Raw genomic sequence first — 25,451 nt, 5'->3', positions numbered from 1 at the left:
CGCGATAATAATTCGAGATTCGACTGTTGATCGATTTCTGAGATCAACGAGGTGGATTTAATTCGATTACAAGGAGAAAACTGAAGTACCCGCCGCTATGGGATTCGAACTCGGAGGAGGATTACATGGAACGAGACGTATATGTGTACAAAAAAGGAGGGATATAATTGAAATTCTAACTATACTGAAGTATATCTGTTTCGTTGCAATTACCTATCGTGGATGATAGTATGGGGCAAAGATAAAAAGTAAGAGAAAAGCGTCGACGCACGAGAAGCCATCGAAATAATTGGATAGCCTCTCGGCGCTCGAAATTACCGCCATAAGCGATCGTAGCTTAAGCTGCGCAGCGCCGTGCTTTCGGTCTTCGTGCTTAAATGGGGTCGTTTGTTATATGCAGCTGATACTAAGAAGATGGTCAACGAGGCAACCACGACCGAGTAATCAGCCGTCGAATATCGTTCATAAATGTTTCGCTTTTTCTTAGAACGTCCTGTCTTCGTTGTTCTCACCTTGCGTCTCGTTCCAGAAGATTATAAAACGTTTCCACTATCCGTCTCTCGCATTTCAGCCTGTTATCTAGCTACAAAATTTCATCAAACTTTCGTCGAGAGAAACTGGCTGGAAACCGAGACTCGTTACCAGAGAGCCGCAGCAGATTACCGCGATCGGATCTATCCCAGAGAGAAAAGAAAGGGGAAAAAGATGCAGGACAGAGGATCGAGAAGATAGAGTCGTCCGAACATCTCGGACAAAGGTAGAGAGGTCCGGGGAACGAATGTAGGAAAAGCATGTACGATCTTTCAACGTCGTTTCACGACGAACGCCAGACGACCGGTGCTCTCGTAGCGAGTTCCGAGCGTAGGACCACAGGATAAGCCTCCTTTCTTCTGCAATTTTCGCGGCCGTTCTCCCAAAAATCCCTGGAAAATACACGATCCTACGGAAAGCTTGCTTTTATCACGCCGCGCGACGAGAGACCCGGTCTCCTTTGTCCTGTTCTTAAGCCTCCCCCGTCTGAGCTTCTTGGCGCGCGTTTCGAGCAGCCGTCGTCGACGCGGACGCAAACAAAATTGCGACCGTAGCCTGCCGGCGTAGCTCGCCACTTTGGAAAATTGGAAAGAATTTCGGCGAGAATTTACCGGCGCGGCTTGTTCGGTGTTCGGTGAAGACGATCTTGAAACGCGGGAAAATTGAAGCCGCGAAACAAATCGTCCTTTTTTAGGAGACTCGTTAACAGCTTGCTCTTCACTGTACGGTTAGGGAGAGAAGAGAAGTGGAAGTTTCGCAGCTCGCTCGACCTTCGTCCTTTCCCCTAGGCTCGCGACGACGAGTCCAAGTTTCGCGACGCAGACGCCAGACACAAAGACGAAGAGCAGATCCCTGAGAAAGCAACGGGGAGAAAAGGGAAACGAGGACGACGAGGGGAGAAGGAGGACGAGACCGACTCCGGCTCTCGTTACAGAACCGACTGCCGGAGAATATTCTTTTGTGCGGCCTCGGCTTCGTTAAAATTAAATATCGATTTTGCTTCCAGGGCATTTCAAGCTGGCCTCAGGAGCAACCGCAATTCCGCTCGTGAGCATTTCGTCGCCCGAAACGGATATGACAGACGGGAAGATGCTCCGTTCAGTCTACTACGATTTTCTCTGATTTTTCTCCGCCGCACGAAAAACGATTCAGAGAATGACGGAACGACTAGCGGACGATTGCGAAGGATCGATGAACGATTAAAAAAGCAAGAATTCGGTCAACCGATATGTAACAGAGTTGCGAATTGACCCAGAAAGAAGGCGCGCAACAGTGACTAAGCGCATGATGAAATATTAAACGTCACGTTCTACTTTTCCCACTTTTCCTAAGCCAAAGGAAGAGCCACGAGACGATGCTAAAACACGACCTCGTGATGGCTTTTGTCCCGGACTCTGTTTCCCCTGTACTGGGTCAAGACGATGCGCGGATAGAGGGTGGATGAGACGGACGAAGCAGAGATAAGAGGTGCTTTCTCGAACGAGTATCTTGGACGGATCGAAGCTAGACGGTGCACGATAATTGATCATCGCTGCCTGACACGATTCGGAATCGAATAGTTGGCATTCGGTGTGACTCGAATTAGCTCCTCTTTGTCCTCGACGAGTGTTTAATCGCTCGGCGACCCGGTTCTTCGACAGATAACTTTTTCCTTTCGTCTAATAATCCTTTTTCACTCGAACTCTCTAGAACCTTCTCTTCCCAGGACCATTTTGCGAAGAGAAGGGGTCCAGAAGAGTGACGGCACCGTGGAGCCACTTTAGCGCCAGCCACATTCTCTGCCTAACGAGGGGCAAGGGTCGCGTCGCGGCTTTTTCCGTTAGGCACGCACGAAATTAATAAATAATGTCGGTCCACTTTATTGCCGGCTTTTCACGAATCACGCGGAGAAAGCAAGCCGCCGTGCAATATCTTGCCGTGTTCCCCTCTGCGCGGCTTAACCCCGATGGCGCCAAGGGCGAAACTTTCACGAACCCCCGCCGAGTACTCGTCACGCTCCAGCCTAAATTGTAGCGAAGGGCGGCGGCGAATCTATTGACTGTGGCTCGAGTACGAGCAACAGAGACGCTGGTAGGCGACCTTAATAATTTACCTGGGCGAAACGCGGCGTTTTGTAAAATTAGTTTTGTTGTGCCATTTGACGTTCGTACTCCGGTAGCAGATTGTTCCACGTAGCTGATCCGTGTCGCGCGTTCCGTGTGCCTTTCCTCTCCCGCCACCCTCTTCGTCTAGAAAATGCGCGCCCGAGCATCTCTAATTTCAGGGTTAGTTAAAGTCCCGCGGTGATTTCGTCTAGCGAGACACGTCGCCGCGTTTTCGCTTCGAACCCTCCTCTTGTTTAAGAGAGGAACATACACCGTTTTGCAGTTTCGTCAGCGACCGCGAGTTTCCGCGTTACGCGCCTCGTGCAGCGTTTCATGGAAGATTTAGGCCGGTTTGCGCGTTGGTAGATTTGAAATTCGCAAGATAATACACATTTTTTATCAAAGGAGAAGAGAAGTCTCGCGAACGAAACGGAATAAAAAAGATCGGTCGCAATGCGGAGAAGGACGCGAGTAATTCTATTACTCCGCGAGAAGCTGTCGCGAGTGAGAGAAACAGAGCGAATTGTTCAACGAAGCCGCGTGGAAGATGAGAAGTGTCAGTAACGAGCACGAGGAACGAACATTTCGTGTCTGCTTTGAATCGAATTTTTGTCGCTGAAAAACAGCGTGTCTACCTTCGTATTCTATTTTCGCGATTCCCATGCTCGGCCCGAACATTTCCCTTTGAAACCCAAGGAGGCAACGGAGTGAGATTTTCTGCGAGCGGGCTATCGCGATACCTTTGCCGAAAATGCAACGAACAAAACCTCGCCACGGTCTATCGTAGGTTGTCAGCAGGTCTGACACGCTATATCAGCTCGCTTTATATCGTCGGAGTAATATCTCGCGCCGTGGCGCCCTTTGTTCCGCGCGTCTGCGAGCTGTTCGCCGAGATACAAATCGAACAGCTCCAGTGAAATTGTGAATCTTCTTCGTTTCAAGCTTCCTTCTAGCGGTAAAACGAAAAAGCCACGATTCGATTCCGAGTTTAAGAGATTTCAGGTGGCCGAAGGAATCGCGTCCATCGATCATCGACGACTCCGGGATGAATCGCAGCGACTCGGATCTCTGGAATAATATCGAGAACCGCAGAGAATTTTCGCCAAAATTTCGTGCAAGACCAGCGAATTTACGACTTCTCGAGCCAGGGAAGAAGATCGAGAAGGAGCTTTAACGATAGGAGATCTTCGAACCTTTCTCGAAGTCATCCAAATTTCGAGGGATTAATCCACCCTTCGTGTCTGTCCAGGTTTCCCAACCGTCCAAAAAACCTTCTCTCTTAGAATCTTGTAAACCCATTACGACTTCAGTTCCAACGACGATCTACATTCGCCTGTTACCGCGAATAATCGTGTCTACGATGAAAAAGGCTTGCGTTACGCTCGCCAGGAGGGGAAAGCTTTATAGGCAGCGCAATATGTAACTGTCGCGGGAGCGGCGGTCGTCCAATAAAAGCAGGCTTTTTCCTTGGCCCCTTTTTCCCCCGCGGGGATAAATGGATCGGGCGGACGTGGGCTTTAGGCTCCGCGTTGCTAGCCGAAAAGAGAAAGAGAGCTACCAATCGCACGACGTCGCTCGCGTCAAAAACGTCCAGCGGTGTCCAATGAAGTTGCGCGACCTGGCTTCCACAGCTGCGCTCACAGAGCAACTATCTTGTAACGAGTTAGCGACACGTGCATCGAACTGTTGTATCCTGGCGGAAACTGGTGCGCAAAAATACCCTCTATCCAAGTCCGCCGTTATTGTTTCTGTCTAATGGTAACCCAGTTTCCGTGACGAACGGTAGCTCGTAACGCGTTTTTGTCCGCCGCTTATGCCTTCTTTTTGACTCAAGGATACAGCTAGTGACACAGGGATCGCGCTCTAAAAACGTTTCTAAGCTTCCGACATATATTTGTTCTTTGAATCGTTCTTCTATATCGAACAACTAAGGTACGAATGGTAAGTGGATGAAACGCAGGAAAATAGTATCGGCGAACAGATCGGAGAAACGCGGAAATTCTTGGATGGAATTTAGAGGCGAGCAGAAGCGTAAACACCGAGGGAAAGTCGAAACCGCGAGCGATTCTTACTTGCTCGTAGTATGCATACGAATCAGATTTCGCTTAAAAAGAATATATACTTGGGCTAGACACGCAAATTTCCCGGGAACATCGAAATTTATCGAAAGGCTGGCCGCAGCAGGAAACAAATTCGCCGCGCGGAAGTTACTCGTTCTGGGAGAAGTCGAGCGCAGGAGCGTTGGAAAAACGTGGCGGTTTTATTCCGCGCACGTCTCCGTTCGGCCTGGCAACGGTATCGAGTAAAATCGTTTAAATTCGCGAACGTGGATCGGCGGCATTCTCCACGGTGAATCGGCGACGCCGTTCAACAAATTCGAGCCGTTTTCTTCTCTCTCTTCTCTTCTCTTTCCGCAGTCGATATTCGTGCGAGCCCGCGGGACAAACTCAACCATGCGTCTACGCGTCTACCTGATACGTGTACGCGTGTACCGTACGAGCGTGTGCGTGCCCTCGTGTAATGGACACGGGGGAAAAATCAATTGTTGCCCGAGGGCTTTTAATCACGGACTCGATCTTTTTATTTCCACATCCCCGACGAAAAGTTCACGGGTTTACCACCGCATTTTTTCCATTACCCGCCCCGACGAAGAACACCAGGGCCAGCCGGCCTAATGAAAAATCACCTGTTACCCAAGGAAACCTGCTGCCGAGAACACTTGATCCGTTTATCAAATTAACGGATCCTGATGCGTTTCCAATTAACTTTCTGGATTACTCTATCCTTTTAAGGCTTCCTTTCAACGGGAAGAAATTGGGAAAAGATACGGATTGGAAATTTCCGCCTACACGCATTTATATTTCTCGTGTAAGTGTTGATTTTCGGCTATGTGCGAGGTTATCGATCGAAGACTCATTGAATACGTAGCAAAGTGTGACGCGGTGAATGACGGGCCGTGAATAGCGTGCTTATTTCTATAAGCGCTAATCGTTTGAATTAGAAGAGGACCAACTACGTCTAACGATTCAACAAGTACCAGTCTATTGAAACACACGTACGTACGTACGTGCACGCGAGTCTGCATCAAGATCCATTTCACTTTGCGTTCTCTCGCACAGAGGTGAAACAAAGAGCAACTTTCGAGAAAAGTGGAACGACCGCGATCGATCACGAAGCGGGAACAGAGCGAGACAATGGCACGGTCCAGGCTCGTTCGTAGAACTTCTCTGATGCGTTGGGAAATTTCCCGCCCGTCAGACCCACCGTGCCAACTGTGGAAAATCAACCGACGAGAAAGAATCGAGCATGACGTTATTTAGGAAAACCGAGCCGCGAGATTCGACCAGCTAAGGGAAAAGTTCGTCCCTTCGACGAATATTCCTGGAGATATTCCCCCGCTTCGAGTCGCTTCTGTGATTATTAATCGCGAAATTCGCTAGCCATAATGGAAACCACGGACGACATCTTTGAGAATTGAATAGGTAGAATTCCGAGATCGAATTCCGACGAAACGACACCGACCGAGGAAATAACCCGCGACAGAATCTAAGGCGAACGAAAGGAAGCCAGTGGAAAGACAAAGAATGTTACAGTTATCTTCCGACAGGATTCTCAGGCCATCGACTTCGAAATGTAATCATCGAACTCTACGGGACATCGAGATACTGCTACGTCCAACCTACTACTACGTGGACAGTTTGCACGGCGACAGCTTTCGATCGAAGCGGTCGATGTTAAGGATATTATGGAAATTAATTCGACTCCTCCGTTTTTCCCCCCCATTTCGATCCAATTTTCATGAGAATAAAATACTCGTTTATTAACGATCGAATTAATTCGCCAATTTCACCTGGCAATAACACGCGCTACATCGACGCGATACAACGTGACTATCAAAAGGATTTATCTATTAATCGAAGCTTTCAATGTGGAAAACGATTGTACCGTCGAGACACAATAACGACAGCGACGATTCCAGTGACGGGTCTCTCGCAATCGTCGTAACGTATCGACGCGATATCGCGATATCAATTCTTGCCGTTTCGCTCGGTATCCTGTCGTAATCGTATTCGCGACTATACACTGGTCGGTGGTGTGTGTCGCGCGAATAGAGGTGCGCCTTTGCAGCCGTTCTATCGGCCCGCTCGATGGACGATCCGCGACAACCATTGGCTCTATTCAATAGCCGGGATATACCGGTCTAACGGACGACGTGTGTATACTGCGATGCCAAAAAATCCCCGATCGATCGATCGCGCCGCGACAGCTTTTACGAGCCGTCGCGATCCAATAAACGCGCGACGAGTGGCTATGCCCGTCAAAAGTAGATTACATTGCTCCAGCGTGGAATTACCCCGGAATTCTCGTTCCACCGACTATTCTCTCTGCGATGAAACGCCTAAACCTGATACCGATCGCTTTTCACCCTATCTTACGATAACCGAATAGAGACACGTTGAGACTGGGAGAAATCCTGACGTAAAAATCGATGCTTTAGGACGACAGGGGGAGAGCTCTCGGTATCTATGGACACACCTTTGAACGAGTAGAAACGAGGCAGTAAAAAGCCATCGGTATCGCCGATATTACGCATCGAAATCAAAGAATGAGAAGCACTATTCTACTACCGGCTAACATACGATCTGTTTGGAAAACAACGAGAAGAAATTGCTCGCGCGACAACCGATAGCGGAGTCACAGAATCGAAAGAAGGTTCGTGTATCAGAACGAGTGTATTAGGGGGTGCGACAGTTTGCGATCTCGTTACCGTTCGGTCGGTCGCGAGTGCAAGCACAATTTGCTGCCTGTTGAATCGCGAGTCGGGGATGTCGGAGGACATACGAGCAACCCTTACACAAAGAATCCGCTCGTAAAGGGGCTGATGGAACGGAGTGGGAGGTTCGGCCCGTTAGACACGAGCTTTATCGTACGTCTGGTCAAATGAGCCCTCGGTGTGCGCTCGTCGTCCCTGGACTGTGAAACCGTTCCTGCCTCTGACTTCTCCAAGGAGCGTTTTCTTCGAGATTTACGTATTCTCCGGTGTCCCGGTTCGGGCAGGAAACCAGCCACCGCCGGAGGGTAGAGCGCGAAAACGGTAAAAAGTCGGGGGTCGGATTATTCCTCGGTGCTTACATGTGGCAGTTTCCCGGAAAACGAGCCCAGAACCCGGTCCAAGATGTATATACCCGGATACGCGAGCATTCGGGGGAAAAAGTTTTATTTGCGACGTGAAACGACCGCCACGATGCTGTTGAGTTCGTCTCGATTCCACACCGTCGGTATGATATATAAATCGTTGATTTTGGGATGCGTGAAATTGATTCGAAATAGAACTTCAAATACAATTCTTAAAGGTAAATCGTACGTGGCAGGATTTTTATTTGAATACTTTCAAAATTCCGATACGATCAGCGGAATTATAAAAGAAAAACGTTATTACAAGAGGGCGGATCGTTTAACTGGCCGCGCGAGTTATCGCGAAAGTAGCGAGTTCATTCGCGGCTTATTATTATTCCGGAAATCGTGGGGCGTCGTGGAATTAGAATACCGCGGTAGAAGCTGACCAAAATTCCATCGGACGTCGTTCGACCGGAAAAGCCTTGGAAATTTAGTGGCGCAGCGAGCCGCCCCTAATCGTCCGGAGTCGTTTCAACGGGAGCAGAACGGTGGAAGAGACGGACGACGAGGAGAATTACACGGAACGAAACGAAACAGTCCCCGATGACAGGGGTTCGTGGGGAGAACTTGCTTTACGATCCGCGAGATGGAATTCATAAGGTCGTCGTGACTGCACTGCGGACGAATATCGATTACGCTCGTGAAACAAATGGAGAAAAACAGACTCGTAGGACGGATAGATCACTCGATAAAAACGTTGAACGGTCACGCGAGATGGGGAACGCGTTATAAATCGTTGGAGACTTGCTCGTTCGCGGAGTCGCGGCGCGTAACCGCGGCAACATCTGAAACCGGGCTGTCTGAAAGAGGGTGTACAGGTGCGTACAGGGTGGAATGAAAGGAGAACACGCGGTAGTACGGCGACGCTCCTCGGTTGACGTTACACGGGGATGGGTGAGCCACCCCAATTTACGATTACGAGACACTGGAGGGCTCAAACGAAGGGTTAAACCGGGCTTAATCAATTCTCGTCGAGACTGTCGGTGTTTAGGGGCTGGATTTTCAACGACATATGGAATCACGATCGGTGGCAAGGAAATTCGAAAGAAGAGAATTCTCTGTCTCACGATAATAATAACCACGATATTACATATAGTGGACGAATGAAAATAAATGACTAGCAGATTGGATGATTAAGAAATAACGAAGGCAGCGGACGTAAAAGGGTCGGGATCGAATTGTCTCTATTTCCCTTTCATTCGCCGCGTTTTCACGGTGATTCGATTGAGGGATGGGGGTACAGAAACGCTCGGGAAATTAGTCACAAAGGGATCCCCCCGGCGGGATATCGCCGCGCCACTCGGACCGTCCGAATCTCATTCCGGAAAGCCACGGCTTCCCAATTTCGTCGTCTAGGCTACTCCCGATGAAATTCGTCGCCCGTGGGAGAAGACGACGACGACGACGCCGCCGCCGTCGACGCTCGCTCGCCGCCCCCGTAAAAGGCTGGGACAAGGAAGGGGGAAGAGGGGAAGAAAGACGTGTATCCAAAGGGTATTGTGAACAGGTTTGTCGATAGGATTTTATCACGGACTCTAGGGTGGACCGTACGTGCAAAATCGACTGCCTCGTAGCCAGCCGACCCGTGACGTACTAGTACAAGGCCTGCGGTTCATGGATACTTAATCAGACGCTCCAGCACGTGCGACTCGACGATTCTTCATTGGTTAAATCGTTTCGGGTGGAAAGAATAATCACTGGAAATTCACGAGAACTTGGAAAACTCTACGAGAGGATTATTTGTACTTTAACCAGCGAGATCTAAACGCCAGCTTTCGAGCGCGTTCTCTGTTAGAAATATGTTTCGAGTTTATAGCGTGCAGCGTGATCATGCTCCGGAGGGGATCAGTTTCTTTTTACGAAAATAGTTAGCAGAACGCATCTGAGCCACGTAATAAACGAACGACTTAGGAAAATTCTGCTAAGAATAATTCTATATCTTAAAACCAGACTGAATCGACATTATTTCTCTCGGAACTAAGCTATACGCCATCTTCTTGCTCTTTATTTTATCGAAATAATAATCTATCTGTTTACGTTCCCGTACAAACGAAGAAACTAAGCTACTCCAAGTATACAACATTACTTTGGAACTGGCAAAAGCTAGGTCCTACTATTTCTCGACGACGATTTCCCTTTAAACAAGCCGGTTGAAATTGCAAATTTCGTCGTCTGGTTACACCGCTGGGGAGCAGCCGTTGACGTAGGAACAGTAATTGAAGTACGAAGTACAAGCTGCAAAGCAGGACACACGTACACGGGTTAAAGCAACGTCTGTTTGTCGAGATGAAGTACAGACGGATGTGTGATCTGGGGCAAAAGGGACCCTCGTCAAACAGGATCCGGAAGAAACGCGGAGAGGAAGCACGTTGGAGCTTTGATCATTCCCTGTGGAACATGTCTGAACCAACAACAACGCTTTAATCTCGGACCTTTTGAAAAGATTCAGGCACACGTACGTATAATTGCGAAAACGTACGGTTGTTTCTAAAAACTGAAAACCCGGCCACCTTCCTCCTAAACTGCTGATAATCAAAAGAGTCAAGATGCCGGTAAATGGTCGCGAGACCGGAACGAGCTCGTAATAAAAATGAACGACTGCCTAAGGAGCGGAGAAGATTCGAGACTCGTGAAAGACGATGCTGCATCGGAAGTTTTTCGACTTGCAAAGTCTTGGCGCGAGCTCGTTTCGCCGCGCGCGTTACCACCCTTAATTCGTATTTACTAGAACCGCAAAGCTTTCGTCTTTACGAGCCTATACCGAGAATTTTTACCGCACCACCCATCCCCCGTGTTCTCCGCCGTTTCTTCTTTACGAACGACCATTTGACTCGCTACGCAACATGGAACAATCTTTTTTTACAGTTGCTAAAAGTTAGATGACTCGTAGATGAAGAAAGATCAAGAGTAGGAGAGAAAAACAAGGAGAGATCTATTCCAAATCGATACGAAGTCTGCACGTTTTACCGATACAGTGGCGTGCAGCGTGAAAAAGTCAGAGGGTGGTCCAGTTCGAGCGAGACGAGATTTATTCAGACGCGGTCGCTTATTGGTGTGGAACTTTTCTCGGCAGACAAGACGACCGGCGTCGTGGCGCCGGCGCCGGCTCCGACACACGCACGTACCCACACCGACCGTGCAGACGCGAGAGAATCGAGAAGTCGTGTTGGTAAGCGAACGAGCTCCAGGCTCCTTCTTTCTCCGTTTCGCGTGGTGCTCCGCAAATAAAGGATCGAATTCGGCGGACTTCCGACCGTGTCCTCGACCACGGCTACGGAGAAACCGCCAGCAGGAAAAAGGGATGATGAAAAAGGAAAAAGACGGCTACCAAGTATTTTAAAATGTCGCGCTGGCCTCGTGAACAAGAGGGACAAAATTCTGCTTCGATCGTGAGCAAATCCCTTTCGTGAAGAAGCGCCGAAAGTTGGAAGAACAGACTCTACAGAAAAACGGAGCAACAACCCGACGAATTCTACGCGAAAACGTCTGCGATGTCTCTGACCGTTCTCCTTTATTCGATTTATTCAGAGAATTCTCGGCGTTTCGCGAATTCCTCGAAAGCTCTAGAAAATAAAAGAAAATATATGCGCAACTATGAAACACGAGCTTTCGAGACAGACGATTTCCATGTAAAAATATACATAAACCAGAATATACAACGAGCCGCGGTATTCGGTTTGATATTCGCGCTTCTTCCGCGTCCTGTCGTACTCTTTGCGATGACACGCAAAGCCGCTCGATTATCGGATCCAGTTCGATTGCAGTCATCTCGAGGCCAACCCATCCTCGTCATCTCCGAGACAAGACCAGAGATCGAACGGCTGGCGCACGCTCGTTTCTCATTCCAAGTGGAGTAACACACGCGGAGACGACACGCGCAAGGTGTTCCGCGATAATGCACACCGCTCGTATCTCTTGTTGGCTTTAAGAGGACGGATTGAGCGACGCGTAAAGATAAACGGTAATGTTTACTACGCTCGTGTAACCGGCATTAACGGCACGGCTCATTTGCATTGATAAGTTACGTCGCAATATTAAACGCGTCACGCGCCAACACTTTCTCCCGCTACCACTAAAGAGATCTAAAGTCGAACAGCCTGAATTGATACGTGAATTTACAACGCTATTCTTCTTGGTCGATGTCTACCATGGAAATTGGTTCACGTTTCCTTTCTAAAAAGAAAAGGTACATTAACTCGTCGATGGTGGTCACGGTGAATCAGAGACTTTACGCAAAGGAAAAATTAGGAATAATAATTTCATTTTATAATTAGCAAAGAATAACGTGATTCGTATTACTACATACAAACGTGCGACAAGGAAGATCAAAGGATTAACGAATCCATCCTCCTTGCACTACGATTCACGCACGAATCGACACACAGCATACGAATTTTCACTATCGAAGAAGAAAACAGAATATGTTACGCATATCGAGATCAAACTGCAACCATTCGCGCATAAATTCTGACCGCCTAGCCTATAACGTTGCAAAGTTATGGAAACAAGAGAATTACAACTTAGAAGCTCGAGATGTATTTTGGCAACGTTCGACGATATTAAAAAGTAGCTAGGACTCCCACGCTTACAACTTTCACCAGGGTGTTTGCAAATAACCGACTGAGAATAATTCGACGATTTCTTAATTCGTATAGAGAGAAATTTGGCACGGACCGTGGCGATTATTTCAAGAGAAACGCGCTAAAAGTGGCGATGACTCGAAGCATGATGCGGATCTAAAAATCGAGACGAAGTTCGAGTTGGGTGCCCCCGGAATGGCCGCAGACCGATTCAACGCCGTGGAACGATCTCGTGTCGTGGGACGCGAAGTTTTAATTGAGACGCGAGTTCTCCGAACTCGAATTTCGTTAAAGTTTCCCGCTGCCTTGGCTACTAATTGGACACGATGTCCGGGTTCCTGGTGCCATGCAATCCGACGTAGTCGTCGGTTACAACGAGGAGTTCGCAGATTGTAATTTTCCATCTTACTTCTCTTACCCTACTGTTTCTTCCCTTCGAATGCCACGTGTATTTCTATATACGAGGTGTCTGACAATTTCCAACCCATAAGATATCATTCGCATTTTAGTTGGCGGTAAAATCATAAAAATCAAAGGTATCGTGAAATATCGTCTAATATGGTCGATGAAGATGGCAAGGTGGCTGTTAACAAAGATGGAGAAATATTCTAAGAAAGCTGCAAACTGTTTAAAGCACCGGCTTTAGTACCTTTCAAAGAAACCCACACTACTCAAGAAAGCAATTTTCCAGGCCGCTTTTCTCGGCAGACACACGCCGCAGTGGATTAAAACGAGACACCTTGTGCACGTACGTGTGTATGCGTGGCTCTCGTCCCTCTATCGTCGGAGTGGCCGCGACGAGAGGGCCGAGGGACTTTTGAGGGTTCCGTGCCACGAAAGGAACCGAGTCGAGTCGCTCTTCCTGCCTGCCTCAAAGAGAAAGAGAGACTCTTGACAAGCACACGGGGACACAAGGCACGGAAACTTGGAAAAATATATATAACTTATGGGTGGCCGTGGTTCTAACGAGTGCGAAGCCTCGTCGTCCGATACAGCTCGTACAACATCAATGCGAAAATTACCAACCTCTATATCTATGGCATCTTTAACGATGTTTTCGGTTCACCCTGCTTTGATTAGCAGCCGGTGCATTCGTCGCGGAAAATTCGGTCGGTCACGATGGAGACGCGAAATATAGAAGACAGGAAAGTGTGAAAATTCGGATCGTACGATAAATTTAATTGTAAAGCAGCTTAATTTAATTCTCGACTCATATCATGTCGTTTCGCGGATCGTCTTTCTTGTTCAAAGAGAAATCTTCGTGAAAGCGAAGGAGCCGAATCAGAAACATCCCCGAGACGGTTCGCTTAAAAACAAACACCACTAGCGACGGTGGTCGAAAATAACCGGGTACCACGTAGAATTTTAACGGGCTGTCGCCAATATTAATTTGGAAAATTTGCGTCCTGATAAATATCGCTGGTTCGCCATGCGGTGCCGGAAATGAAACGGAACGAGATAAAGGACGTCGGCTTTTGAAAACGAGCCAGATACACGCCTCTCTGCGCGACTAGAAAACGAGTCGTTTCACGGCCTCCTCTCTAGCTATCTAGGTATACCTGTATCTCTTCGTCGTCTCGTTTCGTGCTAGCGACGAGCGCACCACCGTGCTTCGTTGTCCACCGTGTGGAGAAGCGTACGCGTGTGCAGTGTGCAACCAACGACGGGATGGAACACGCGGAAACGGAGAAGTTCTCTCTTTGAGACGACCTCTCTTAGATGGGGCCAATTAGAGACACCCTACTCCGCAGTCTCGTTCGGTCGGCGCGTCTTTGGCGTATTGCCCTGACATGCCGGAGTCTAAGCCGACACGAAACAGGAAACAAAGAGCGGCGGAAGAAAATGAGCCGAAGGGAACCGATAAACGTTGCCCGGAACTTTCGCGACGTTTGCTCGCCATAGACTTCGACCAGTATCAAACAGCTTTCAAAGAGACCACCAGACCACGAGCAGACTTTCGTCGATCCATTCACCCCACCGCGACAAACTTCCTCTTCGAAGGATAATAAAGTTCGCGTGCTACGACTTTTCGAAAAGCAAGTCGATTCTTAGCCCCGCGAAACCTTGTACGCGAGTTTGCCCGAACAACCGATTTACCTTGAAACCTCGTAAGAACCGAGGTACGAGGATCGACGCGACAAAATCGTGACGAATTACGGATGGCTAATCGTTTGTGGTTGCAACGGGACGAAGAATCGTGCACGTGTTACTCGGTGAAACGGAAAGTGACGTGACTGATCGCGCGCAAGATAATCGACCGATCCATTACGATGAAACATTAATGAATGGAGCGCGAGCGAATCAACGAACTGATGGACACGATGTGGGGACACTCGGTAGGTATACAAATCAAGATAATGGCAAATATTTCACGGTAATGTAACGGGTGGCTGAGTCGTATAGGTCCCACGAGCATTAGGTATATACAAGGCCATCATCTGTATCAATAGAGTGCCACAGCCGGCGCGGGTTCTCTCCGTTTCCCTCTTACTCTTTATACCGCTCCGATTCTGTTGCATAATGCTAGTGGAACGCGAACGGGCATCGATAAGTCACCTCGTGTAGCTCCAACGAGCCAGGATTCACCGGGAGAATGTTCTCGAGGGCAGTGGAAGAGGAACGCAGAAGGGGTGGCGTGAAACGATAAAAAGGAAAAGAGGGAAAACGCGGTCGGCGTGATCGATATTAAAGCGGGTCGTCTTCGAATATTGCGAGGAATTCGTTCGAGTCACGCAATTATTTCCCTTCGTTTGTCGACCAGTTTGACATTGAAATTCGCACCATTGGCTCTGGTCACGAAACCAACGATAATTTCCCGGTGACGTTCATCGTTACGTAAAACCATTCGTTTTCGCGTGTTATTCGGCTTTTTGGAAAAAGGAGAAGACGGTATTTCAGCGGCCGGCTATTCGTAAGAGAATGAATAAATATTGCATCGGGCACTCTCGCAGTTTTACACGACCGCGTCAACGACGATTTTAATGAAAAGTTGTGGTCACCGGAGGTACGTCGAGCGGACGATTCGCACGCGGATTCCACCCTAATTCCAGAGGGCAATTTTATTCGCGTCGCGCGACGCCAATTCAATGGGTCGGCGAATGCAAACATCGAAAGTGTCGGGGAATACACAAAACGGGTCGTTACGTTTGCGAAGAATCATCGCTAAATCCCAAAACTCATTTCGGACACGCGTACGTCCGCGCGAATTAGTTATCGCAACGCCAAGTATCGCGCGATGTGAATAATTTCATTAGCCTCGTTGCCTCGCCGCTCACGTTCCCGATTTCGCCAAGCCTTCGGAGAATAAATCTATGGAAAGCGACGATCGTGTCCCACGCTCCGTTCATTCGTCTATTCTCTAAACATCAACTAAATACGAATCCACGATTCGATACGATTCTCTATATTCTCTCGATTGAAACGGAAACGAGAAAAAAAAAAAAAAAAAAAAGAGGCGTGCGCCAATGGAGGCATCGACAAAAGCGAGAAAAGAGATAAAGATACTCGCGGGGGAGTCTCCAATTTTCAATATTCCCTGAAAGCGTAGGAAGGCACGACGAACGCTCAATCAGAAGGCTCTGAGTAGTCGCTCAGCCTTCAATATCCTTTCCGCTCCCGGTGACAGAGAGGAGCGAGGCGCCAAGTTAACATCCGTTTCATCCGTAAATAGGTCTGAAAACGTTCGAAAAGGAGGTTCAGCCCTCCCTCCAGCTGAAGCCATCGAGGAAGGCAGCCTTTTGAAATCTGCGCGGCGGAAGGCTCGTCTGTTTGCACGAGAGCCTCCATTCACGCCGTCGCCGTCGAATCAATATTGATACGGACCTTTATATATGTATGTGGAACGCGCCGCTGTGCACGCCGTTCCGATGGAATGCAATATTAATAGGACGCCTGAACAATATATTCCTGGCTACCTGTGTGCACTCGCGTATACCAACGCGGCGATATTTGCTTAGGCGCGTCCTGCTTCGGCCTGTCATCGTCGTCTGGATAACGAGGTGTCGCCAGTTAGACAGGCGTCGTTTCCTACCGTCTCTGTGGCGTACATCGCCGCGCAAATTAACCTTTTTAACGATACCGACAATGGAAAATCGGTGACGTGTTAAATCGTAAGTGCAAGGATTTCTAAGTGTGACTAGCATGGTTTTTCAGGTTGATCGGTGGATGGGGCAGAGAGTAAGGCAAACAAGAATCGAACCGCTGGTGTTCCCGTATTTGTTCCAGTGATGGATGTCTTGTTCGGTGTTTGACGCGATGTATCACGCCGTGCAACTGACTAAATCCCAATAGTTGCGCCGAGCAAGATTAATTGAATCGATAGGAGCAACCGGTCTGAATTATTAGCTCGAGGGAGCATTTCTACGGAGCATGTACACGGACGTGACACAGTTCCGAAACTCGGATGTTAGGCGTGTTATTCGTGAATCCGCAACTGACACCGTACAGTTTCACAGTACATAGTCGCGGAAATGGGAACGCCTCTCGTGGAAACAAAGATGACAAAACGGAGAGACGATGCCGCGATGTGGCACGAGACGATAATAAGAAGTACCAGCGAAGGTAGACAAAGGAGATCCAGGGCGAAATCTCTCGGGAAAGAAATATACCAGTTGGGTAAATAGCGGACCTTTTTTCGAAGGATCGCGAGCGTAAGGCGAAATATCGCGTAATGACGGGCGGTGTATAAATTAGAAATTCTAACGAAGACTGAGAGAAGGCTCGTTCGAGCTCTCGGCGAAACTGACACTCGGCCCGAATCTCCGTAGAGCGACGCTTTTAAAGAAGCTCCAGAGATACGCGCGCACAAGGGAAGAAATAGCCATCGCGTGGAACTTCGCCTGGAAACGTTCGTCCGAAGATTATATCAGCTTCATCGTGCGATTCAACGGCGCCGTATTTTCCACGTAGCATAATGCTCCACGGCTTTAATATTTCGCAGACAACTACCAACCATTTCGGACTCACGGCTAGAGTCACAGCGTATCCGTCTCTGGGAAGATTGTCTCTGTAATTTATTCATCAAAAGTAATAAACCTTATACCACGACCTTTTATGCCTCTGTCATTTTTTTAAAATTCATACCTTGCCTTGTCTACGTTCGTACATCTACTCGGAATCGATATTCATTAGCAGCATACATACGTCGATTGCAGCGTTTCGCCAGGAATCAGAACGGAGGATGAAAAACACAGCGAAAAAGAGAAAACAGGAGGATGGAAGAGGCGACGAAAACCACGTTCACCGACACGTACGAACGCGTCCGATGCACGTCGCGATATTTACCGATTCCCCGTTTAACTGGATGTTTTCGGGGGTGGAACTAAAACCGTAGCCGGAAGAAGGGCGGAACGCGAGGGACAGTCTGGCAAAAACGTCGAAATATGGCGGGTTCGCGCGGAGGCGGCCGTATAATTTCCGACTGAGCGCTGCTCGCCGAATTCTCGTCAACGTTTCAACGTTCCCTCTCGCTCCACCCTCTGACAACACACGCGCGCGTCCTCACCCTTTCTCGGCCGCAGTTTGTCTGCATTAACGCTCAGCCGGGCGACTGTTCGACGCCGCTTTGCTGAAAATGTCGAGAATGGAAGAAGCGGAAAAGCCGGGGAAAAATTCCACTCGTGGGAAACCGAGGTTCGACGACGAGATTCTTGCGTCGCGCGAATTTCCGCGAGGCCCTAGCTATCTCGCGTCCTCCGACACGTATATTTTTTCTACTCTTTATGGGCGCCACGACCGTCAGCGGCGGAAGGGCTTTCAACTCGCGGGGAAATCGTATCGCACCGGAAGCGGCCGAGTGCCGTTAATTTTTTTACGAGGCCGTAACTCGTTAGTGCCCTTTGAGAAGGCTTTAAAGAGCGCGATACGCGGATAGTTGACGGCTTGCGGCCCGCTATCTTCCTCCGTGTCCTCCACCTCTGCCGCCTTTTCCACCCTACTGGTATGGTTGAACTATTTCCGTGGCGCGACCGTGAACGCGGAACGTAGTGTAGGCTCTTGTCACGCGACGAAAGGTCAACTCTCGGAGCACGTGAGCAATTTCTAAGAAACTATTCCGCATATACGCGCGCCGCCCCCGTTGATTCGAACGCGAACATTGCGAACGGGGATTCGCGGGGCCATGGAGGAACCGAAGGATTTCCGCGGCCGAGACGCGGATTACAAGCTCTCTGTAACTTCTGCTTGTTAGGACGGTGGGAATCCAATTAAGCAGAGCTATTTATCGATTGGACTAAGGGATTATTCGTCTGGTATACCACGGAACGAAACTACTTACTACCCTACGGCGAACTATGCTTCGTCGGAGATAGTCGGAACTCTGTTGTTTTGAATGGATTTCCAGGTTTCTTTCGTATAATCTTTCTATATTCTAACGTAATTACGTGACACAGTCGATCTGCTGCTCTGCTCATATGTTCAGTCTCTGATGAATCAGAGCGTGACAGTGTTTTACGTATGTATAAATTAGCAAGTATAAACGTGGCAAGTATTAACATCCATTGTTCGGAATTTTGAGTGACCGTCCGTGTACAGCACGGACAGGCTCATTCCCTTCTTTAGGAAGTTCCGAATTACGTGTCCTCCCCGAGCTGTAAACCTAATGACTTCGAGGTCAGGTAACAAACCCCGGGAAAGGACCAGACGGAAGAACACGATGGACAGACGAATCCCAACGACTGGTAGGGAGAATCAACAACGTAGGAGGACAGTTTATCATCAGACATCGTACCATACGGGTGAAATACTTCACTCCCAGCAAGATCTTACCACCACCGTGTTCACAACTTCACACTTTACTTTTATACAAGTGCAAATACAGTGCTACATTACTCTGACACTCGATCTATTAAACCTCCGCTACCTTGAGCATTAATTCATTCGAGGTACGGTTTGATCTGACCGGTTGCTCTTTAGTCGAGAATTCGCAACATCCATGTTACAATTTAGCACTCGATATGACACGAAACGAGCTAAACTAAACGATCGAAGAAGAGTTTGAAAGCGAAGCCGGATACGTACGGAATAGAGTAGCAGACACGGAATAGATTTCGTGATTTTGAACTCGTAATAAAACCGTATCTAATTGAAACAGCGAGGGAACCTTGGGCAAAGCTTGGGACGAAAAGCCGTAAAAAGGAGAGAAAGGCGAAAACGTGGGATGCAGTGAAACGAACTTGAAGTTCCGCGCGAGCGTAATCTGCAATCTCGCCGCGAGCCAGCCGCGCTGTAAACAAACGTTACGTCAATCAGGACAACGATCCGGCAGTGATGCAAGCAACGCGTAACGGGCTTCAGCTTGGAGGCGCGATACAAAAGCGATAAGGAGCCATGGTCGTGGCTTGCTCGTCGTGCCGTCAGCTGATTTTACGACTTCTCCAAGTTAAGTGCGAACGTTACTCCACGAACGTTTCGAGTAAAGAATTTAATAATTAATACGATTCAGCGTACGTGTTTGTGATAAGGTTTATCATCCTCCGTTAAAGAATTCATATCAAAGAATTAAGATATTGAAATGGAAATACTATCGAAGCTAATTAATTTCTTAGAAGCAATAGATCGATAGAATAAAGCAATACGCGCAAGACACACGACGCTACTTTCCAAACTGTGTATCTGTTATTCGTATCTAATGGAAACGATAGCGCGTTTTACAAAGCTATTCCAATCGAACGATATCCAGTCGTCCGTATCGATTACGAAGTATTTAAATCCTCTTGAGAATATTCTGTCTGCACTATTTCTATCCAAAGTTCAATTTCCAAGGTCTTATCCATAGATTCCAAGCTATTTTTGTTATTCTATAGCTTTTCTGTATTTTAAGATTGACAAGGCTAAAGATCAAGGACAAAGAAGTAGATGAAGAAATATCGGTGACTGGCGATATTTCAGTGAAAAGTTGGCGTGATTTTTCGACAGGCAACGGAGCGCGGAAAACAACGATTTAAGCTGTGGCTGCGTAGTCTCCTCGTCCGGTAAGTAATTCAATTCCGTTTAAGAGACACGAGGGGTTTTCAGAGAGCAAAGAGACCATTCTCTCTGGCTCTGCATAGCGGCGGCTATGTGCCTTATCTAGGGTGGTCGCGTTAAATCGTGACGCGTGACCATGCATACTAAAGACGTATGTACCTAAGCGGCATTTTGCCCCTCCGCCGACCGGTTCACCCTCCTGCAATTCATTTGACGTATGTCGGGCGTCGGATAAAACCCGCTCGTGAACGGTATAAATTGTTCCAGGATCGTAACGAGGACCGGTTCGACGTCGTTTTCGATCCGAATCGCGACCTACGCGCGTCTGGCGAACGATCTAAAGCCTCGTTCACGCTTGCCGATGTGATCGACCAACTGTACGAACTGCTTGACGAGTATTCGATAGGAATTGGACAGAGCAGAAGGTATTTCCCCAGGAATCGATTGATCGATAATATACGACAGCGCTTCTTTCATGTTTTCCCGAATCTCTCCATTCATCGTATCAACTTACGTATTTTAAATTAACCTAACGTCTTCTGTTCCTTCTTTTAGGAGGCATAACGAATTTATCGGGAAGTGGATAGAATTTCGGAGGAACGGATGGTTTCGCGAAAATGCAAGCCGTTCGATGGTCGAGACAACGCGGAAAATGGAGAATAGTTATCGGACAGAGGCCGTGACGCCGCCGGCACGGAACGGGATCGCTTATTGGTTTAGTCACGGACCGTTTGTCGCGATTGGTCCCCGCGGACTCGCTAGAAAATATGGTTCGGGAGGTAAGCCATCTCATCGGCTGCACTTTCCACGATCAACCTCTGTAATTTCCTTAATCTTCGTTGAAATAATACGATTTCTTTGACGCGTTAAACATCGCAGTCGATCGTAACCGAGTAAATTTCCAGCGGCTCTGGAGATACGTGCTCCGCGGCTGACCAGCTGAAGTTTCTCGAACGAATCCGGTGGAAAGCGGATGAACGAGAAAAGAAACGAGCAAGGAGTTAAAGATCAAAGTAAACAGACTCACCTTCTCGCGAAGCATGTCTCGCACCCTGGTGGCCTGACTTCTGCTTCTGTGCAGTTCGAGTTGCAACTCGAGGCACCTCTCCTGCCAATTAAGCTCCTCCACCGCGCTCGAGTATCCATCGAAACTCTTGGACGCGCCGTAAGCGGGTCTGCTCTCGAGCTTCTCCTTCTTCGCGTCCGAACTAGCAGCGGCTGCCGCAGCCACGGCGTTTCTTTGCTCCACGTACAGTCGATTCTCCGCAAAGATCCTGCCCGTCTGCTCTGGCTGCCTGCCGGAGAACGAATACGCTCGGTCAAAGTGTCCGCCACGTGGCGCCGGTCCAGGATCGAAGTTCGACCTAGCTCTTGCAAACGCGGCCAGATCGTTGGCGTCGTAGCAACTAGAGGAGCCGTCGAAGTCAGTCTGTGCGGCGAACGTTCGTTTGTCCGTGTACTCTACGTGGCCGCTCGACTCTGATGTGAAATCGTACGGGCTACACTTTGGCTTGGTGTCCCGGAGCTCGACGTAACCGGCGCTTCTCGCCGTCTCTACGAATCCCTTGTTATCCTTTTGGAAGAGCAAGTTCGGTACGTTGACGTAAGGCGAGTCCCTGGCGTGGACCGGTGCCGGAAGGCTTCCAGAGGCGGCGATCGCCGCGGCGTGATTGTTGTTCGCGTTGTTCGCGTGTCTGGGTCGCGGCGGTGGGGCTGGCGCCTGACGAAATTGCCTTGGCCAGAGTCGAGGACTCTCCGCTCCGGTTGGCGGCAAGCCGCCGCCTCGACTCGATTCCGGGCCGACTTGCTGTCTACGTGTCGTGACCTCGGCTGCTGCTGGCCCAGTTTGAACGATACTGCCACTGCTCGCCTCGTGACCTCGTACGCCTAGTCTGGGACTGCAGGGGGCCGAGTTCGAGCCAAAATCGGTGGCAAGCCGCGCGATCGGGTCGAGGATCTGCGAGAGGCGTCGTGCCGGGGAACCTCGCACCTCCTCCATCGTGTTTTGGCTCCGTGCTTGTCTTAGCTGACTTGCGTATCCTCCTCGATACTCGAGACACCGCTGTCGAGGCCTCAGTGCATCGCTGGACGGCGTGGCCGGTCCCTCGCGTACCCTGCTTGCCTCGAGGGATCACGTTGATACGCGCGTCGGAACGGGCGTCGCGGCCATCTTCCGGCGATCACGATGATCTCACGCACTCCTGCGTGCATCCTTGCTCACATCCTCGCGGCTATACTGCGACCTGCAACATCCAAATTGCCAACTGACACTGACATGGCCAATCGTGGGATCGCGAGACCGTGTACGCGCGTCACGCGTTTAGACAGCCGCTCTTCCGGCTACCTTAACCTCGCGTCAAGCTCTCGCGTGCTACGCCGCTACTGTAATACGCCGTTATTTACCACGTCATCGCGATCTTTGCCTCCCCAGCTGCCAGCAGAAATATTCGTCTAACCGCGTCTTACGTTCCCCTCGATCGTATGTTTCTACGCGTCGATACACCAAGCTTTCTCGAAATTTCTCCAACAATCCGGCAACACCCCAAATCCCTTCCCTACCTTCGTAGTTCATTTTCTGCGCACTTGAGTCACGTGCAACACGGTAACACAGCGACTCGAGCCGAACGCGATTATCGCGGCGTCCAGGAGGCAGGCAGCATCGACGTTCGCGGTTCGGTAATCGGGAAGCAGGCAACTCGACGTCTCTGACGCGACTCTAATCGGCCGGTTTCGCGGCCTGTCGCTTCCAACTTCGAACCCAACCGTATCCAATTTGTGCGCGGCATTAGCGAAGAACGCGTAGTCGTCTTCTCCCGCGGGAAGTTTCCTCGTAGTCGCGCCGCCGCGTCTCTGCGTCCCATCGACAGACGTGTGCTCCGTTAGACACCCTTAGGTTTAATCGACCCCCTCGAAAAACGACGCTTCTCCAAACATCTATGTCGACGTTTAGTCGAGAAGAGACAGCAGGTCTCTTCTCTCGACTTACCGAACAGCGGGCGACAAGTTTCACGAATTTGTTTTCGCGGTCCAGTCCGACGAGGTTAAACCAGGAAATGGAAGGCAGATATTAACTCGCTGCGAGTGTTTGCAGTACTAAATTGAAAGCTGTAACTCTTTGGGGTGTCTCTTGAAGCGCTCCGCTCTCTTCTCTTTCTCTCTCTCGGACCCCCTCCGTTCCTACCTCTTTCATTTCCTTCGGCCGCGCTTCTTCGGCTGACTTGGCATGACGAGACGCGCACACAGAGCCCGAAAGGGAAGGGAGGATTGCGGAGGAGAGCGAGAAAGTACAGAGGGAGTAGAAGAGAGAAGAGGAGACGACTACGGCGACGAGAACGACGACGCAGGACTACAAAGTTTATTTTAAGGTCGACACTAAAAGGGGCCAAATGAAAAACCGGATGGAGGGGTGGGCCGTGTAACGTTCCGTTCTGCAATTACCGCGAGCGAAACGTCTGCGGCACTTGTCCGCTCGCTCGCAAAGGGAAGGCCAGGCAAATGGGAAAAACAAACGCGAAAATAATAGCCTGCGCGACATAGGCGGCATAGGCGAAATCGGTCAAGCGTCAAAGTTTACGGCGTTCGGGATATCCGCGGTCGAATAAAACCAGAGAAGATAAAGACTCGAAACCACAATGAAGACCGCGCGAACACTCGCGTAGTTCAGTGCCTTGTTATCGTCGCCTATCTTTCTACAACTAGCAAGACCACTCACTCATCTGTATGTGTGATACACGTTGAAACGATACATCGTCGGGTCTTTGCTCGCAATGGGAAGAAGATAAATATTATTTTAATAGGAAAATCACGATAACAAATCGCCGATGAATCAACGAGACGCGAATCCGAATCGAAGTAAAATTACCCAGAAATAATCGCAGTATCCGCGAATCAAAATCCGAATCGACGCTGGCGGACAGCGTAACCATGCAGACGGCACTCGAGGCCGATAGGATCAGCCGACTCGCGGAGTCAAATAACGAATAACGAGAAGCCTTTCTCCTTCCATTCGGGGATGCGTGAGAACTCCTAATCAGCATCTATTCACTTAGACAGCCAGTCGATTCACGAACTCGATACCACGCAGCCACATAATGAACATACGTAAGCGGGATTCGTACGCGATCCTGAATATTCTGAATTAATCTGACGTTCCCTTGAGCTTAACCCAATTCTCCGCCGCTGCTTGTGATCCCGCCATACGAGTCTATCGGCTCGAGAAGACACGATTTCCTACATTTTTCACTTCCACCTCGACTGCTTTACGCGTGTACTTGTAAATGCGAACCTGCCATCTTCCATCGATTCGTCGGCCAATTACGATAATGGGACCGATGAGAATCGGAGATTGGAGACGCAGAAGAGACGGTATGGCGCGAAACGACGAAACATCGACGCCAAACGTCGAGTCAAAGCTACGTCTTTCGGTGTTTTCGGCGAGGAAAGGGATAGAAAGTTTTTTCTGGCCACAAGGGACCACAGTGAAGCTGCTTTCAGAGAAAACAGTAATTATACAAATTGATGGCGCGGCCGGAAACCAAATCTTCGTCTAGAAATAGCAACGCCGTGTCGGCTCGTTTCGCAGAGGAGTCGTCAGCCCTTTACGTGTCCTCTCTTCTTTCTACTCTCTGTTTGCTTTTCTCTTCGGCGCTGTTCATCTCATAGCGAGTGCCACGGTTGGCACTTGATGAGTGAAAAACCTCGTGTCAACTACCTGTGGCGTTTCCTTGCCGTCGATGAATATCGAACGCGACCGAACATCAACGGCCATGCGACGATTTCGCTCAGAAAATGATCGTTACATATATGCATATACGATAACGGACGAACATACGTCCTGCAAGGAACGTACTCAAGTATGCTAACTACATTTACCAATCATGAAAAATTGCGCTTCCGCGCTACGGACGAACGAACGTTACGCAATCGCACTCGTAATCGACAACGATCCTCTCGATTCCAGACCCCCGTTCGCGTTACGTCGTTACGTCAGCTTGACGAGTATTTTTATCCATCGTGACTGATCTCCGTCGAGACCGAAGCGGATCGACGAGTCTGCCATTCTCGAGGAAAAATAGCTGACTAAACGAAGAAACAGCCAACGATTTGGCGAGTG

At 49.2% G+C, this 25,451-nt stretch overlaps 1 protein-coding gene across 8 annotated transcripts in view; it reads right to left on the bottom strand.

Annotated features, from left to right (window-relative positions):
- LOC126866513 (uncharacterized protein CG43867) overlaps window positions 1–25,451 on the bottom strand; it is a 98,968-nt gene that overhangs the window by 64,745 nt on the left and 8,772 nt on the right. For all 8 annotated transcript variants that reach the window (XM_050620163.1, XM_050620162.1, XM_050620164.1 and 5 more), the window contains one exon: window positions 21,366–22,581. In XM_050620163.1, the coding sequence (XP_050476120.1) occupies window positions 21,366–22,337 (972 nt within the window). In that variant the 5' untranslated portion in view covers window positions 22,338–22,581. The remainder of the gene's footprint in view (window positions 1–21,365; window positions 22,582–25,451) is intronic.

This window comes from Bombus huntii, chromosome 6 (assembly GCF_024542735.1).
Source record: "Bombus huntii isolate Logan2020A chromosome 6, iyBomHunt1.1, whole genome shotgun sequence".
Lineage (NCBI taxonomy): Eukaryota > Metazoa > Arthropoda > Insecta > Hymenoptera > Apidae > Bombus > Bombus huntii.
The sequence above is the reverse complement of the archived record's forward strand: the minus strand, read 5'-3'. Positions and strand labels throughout refer to the sequence as shown.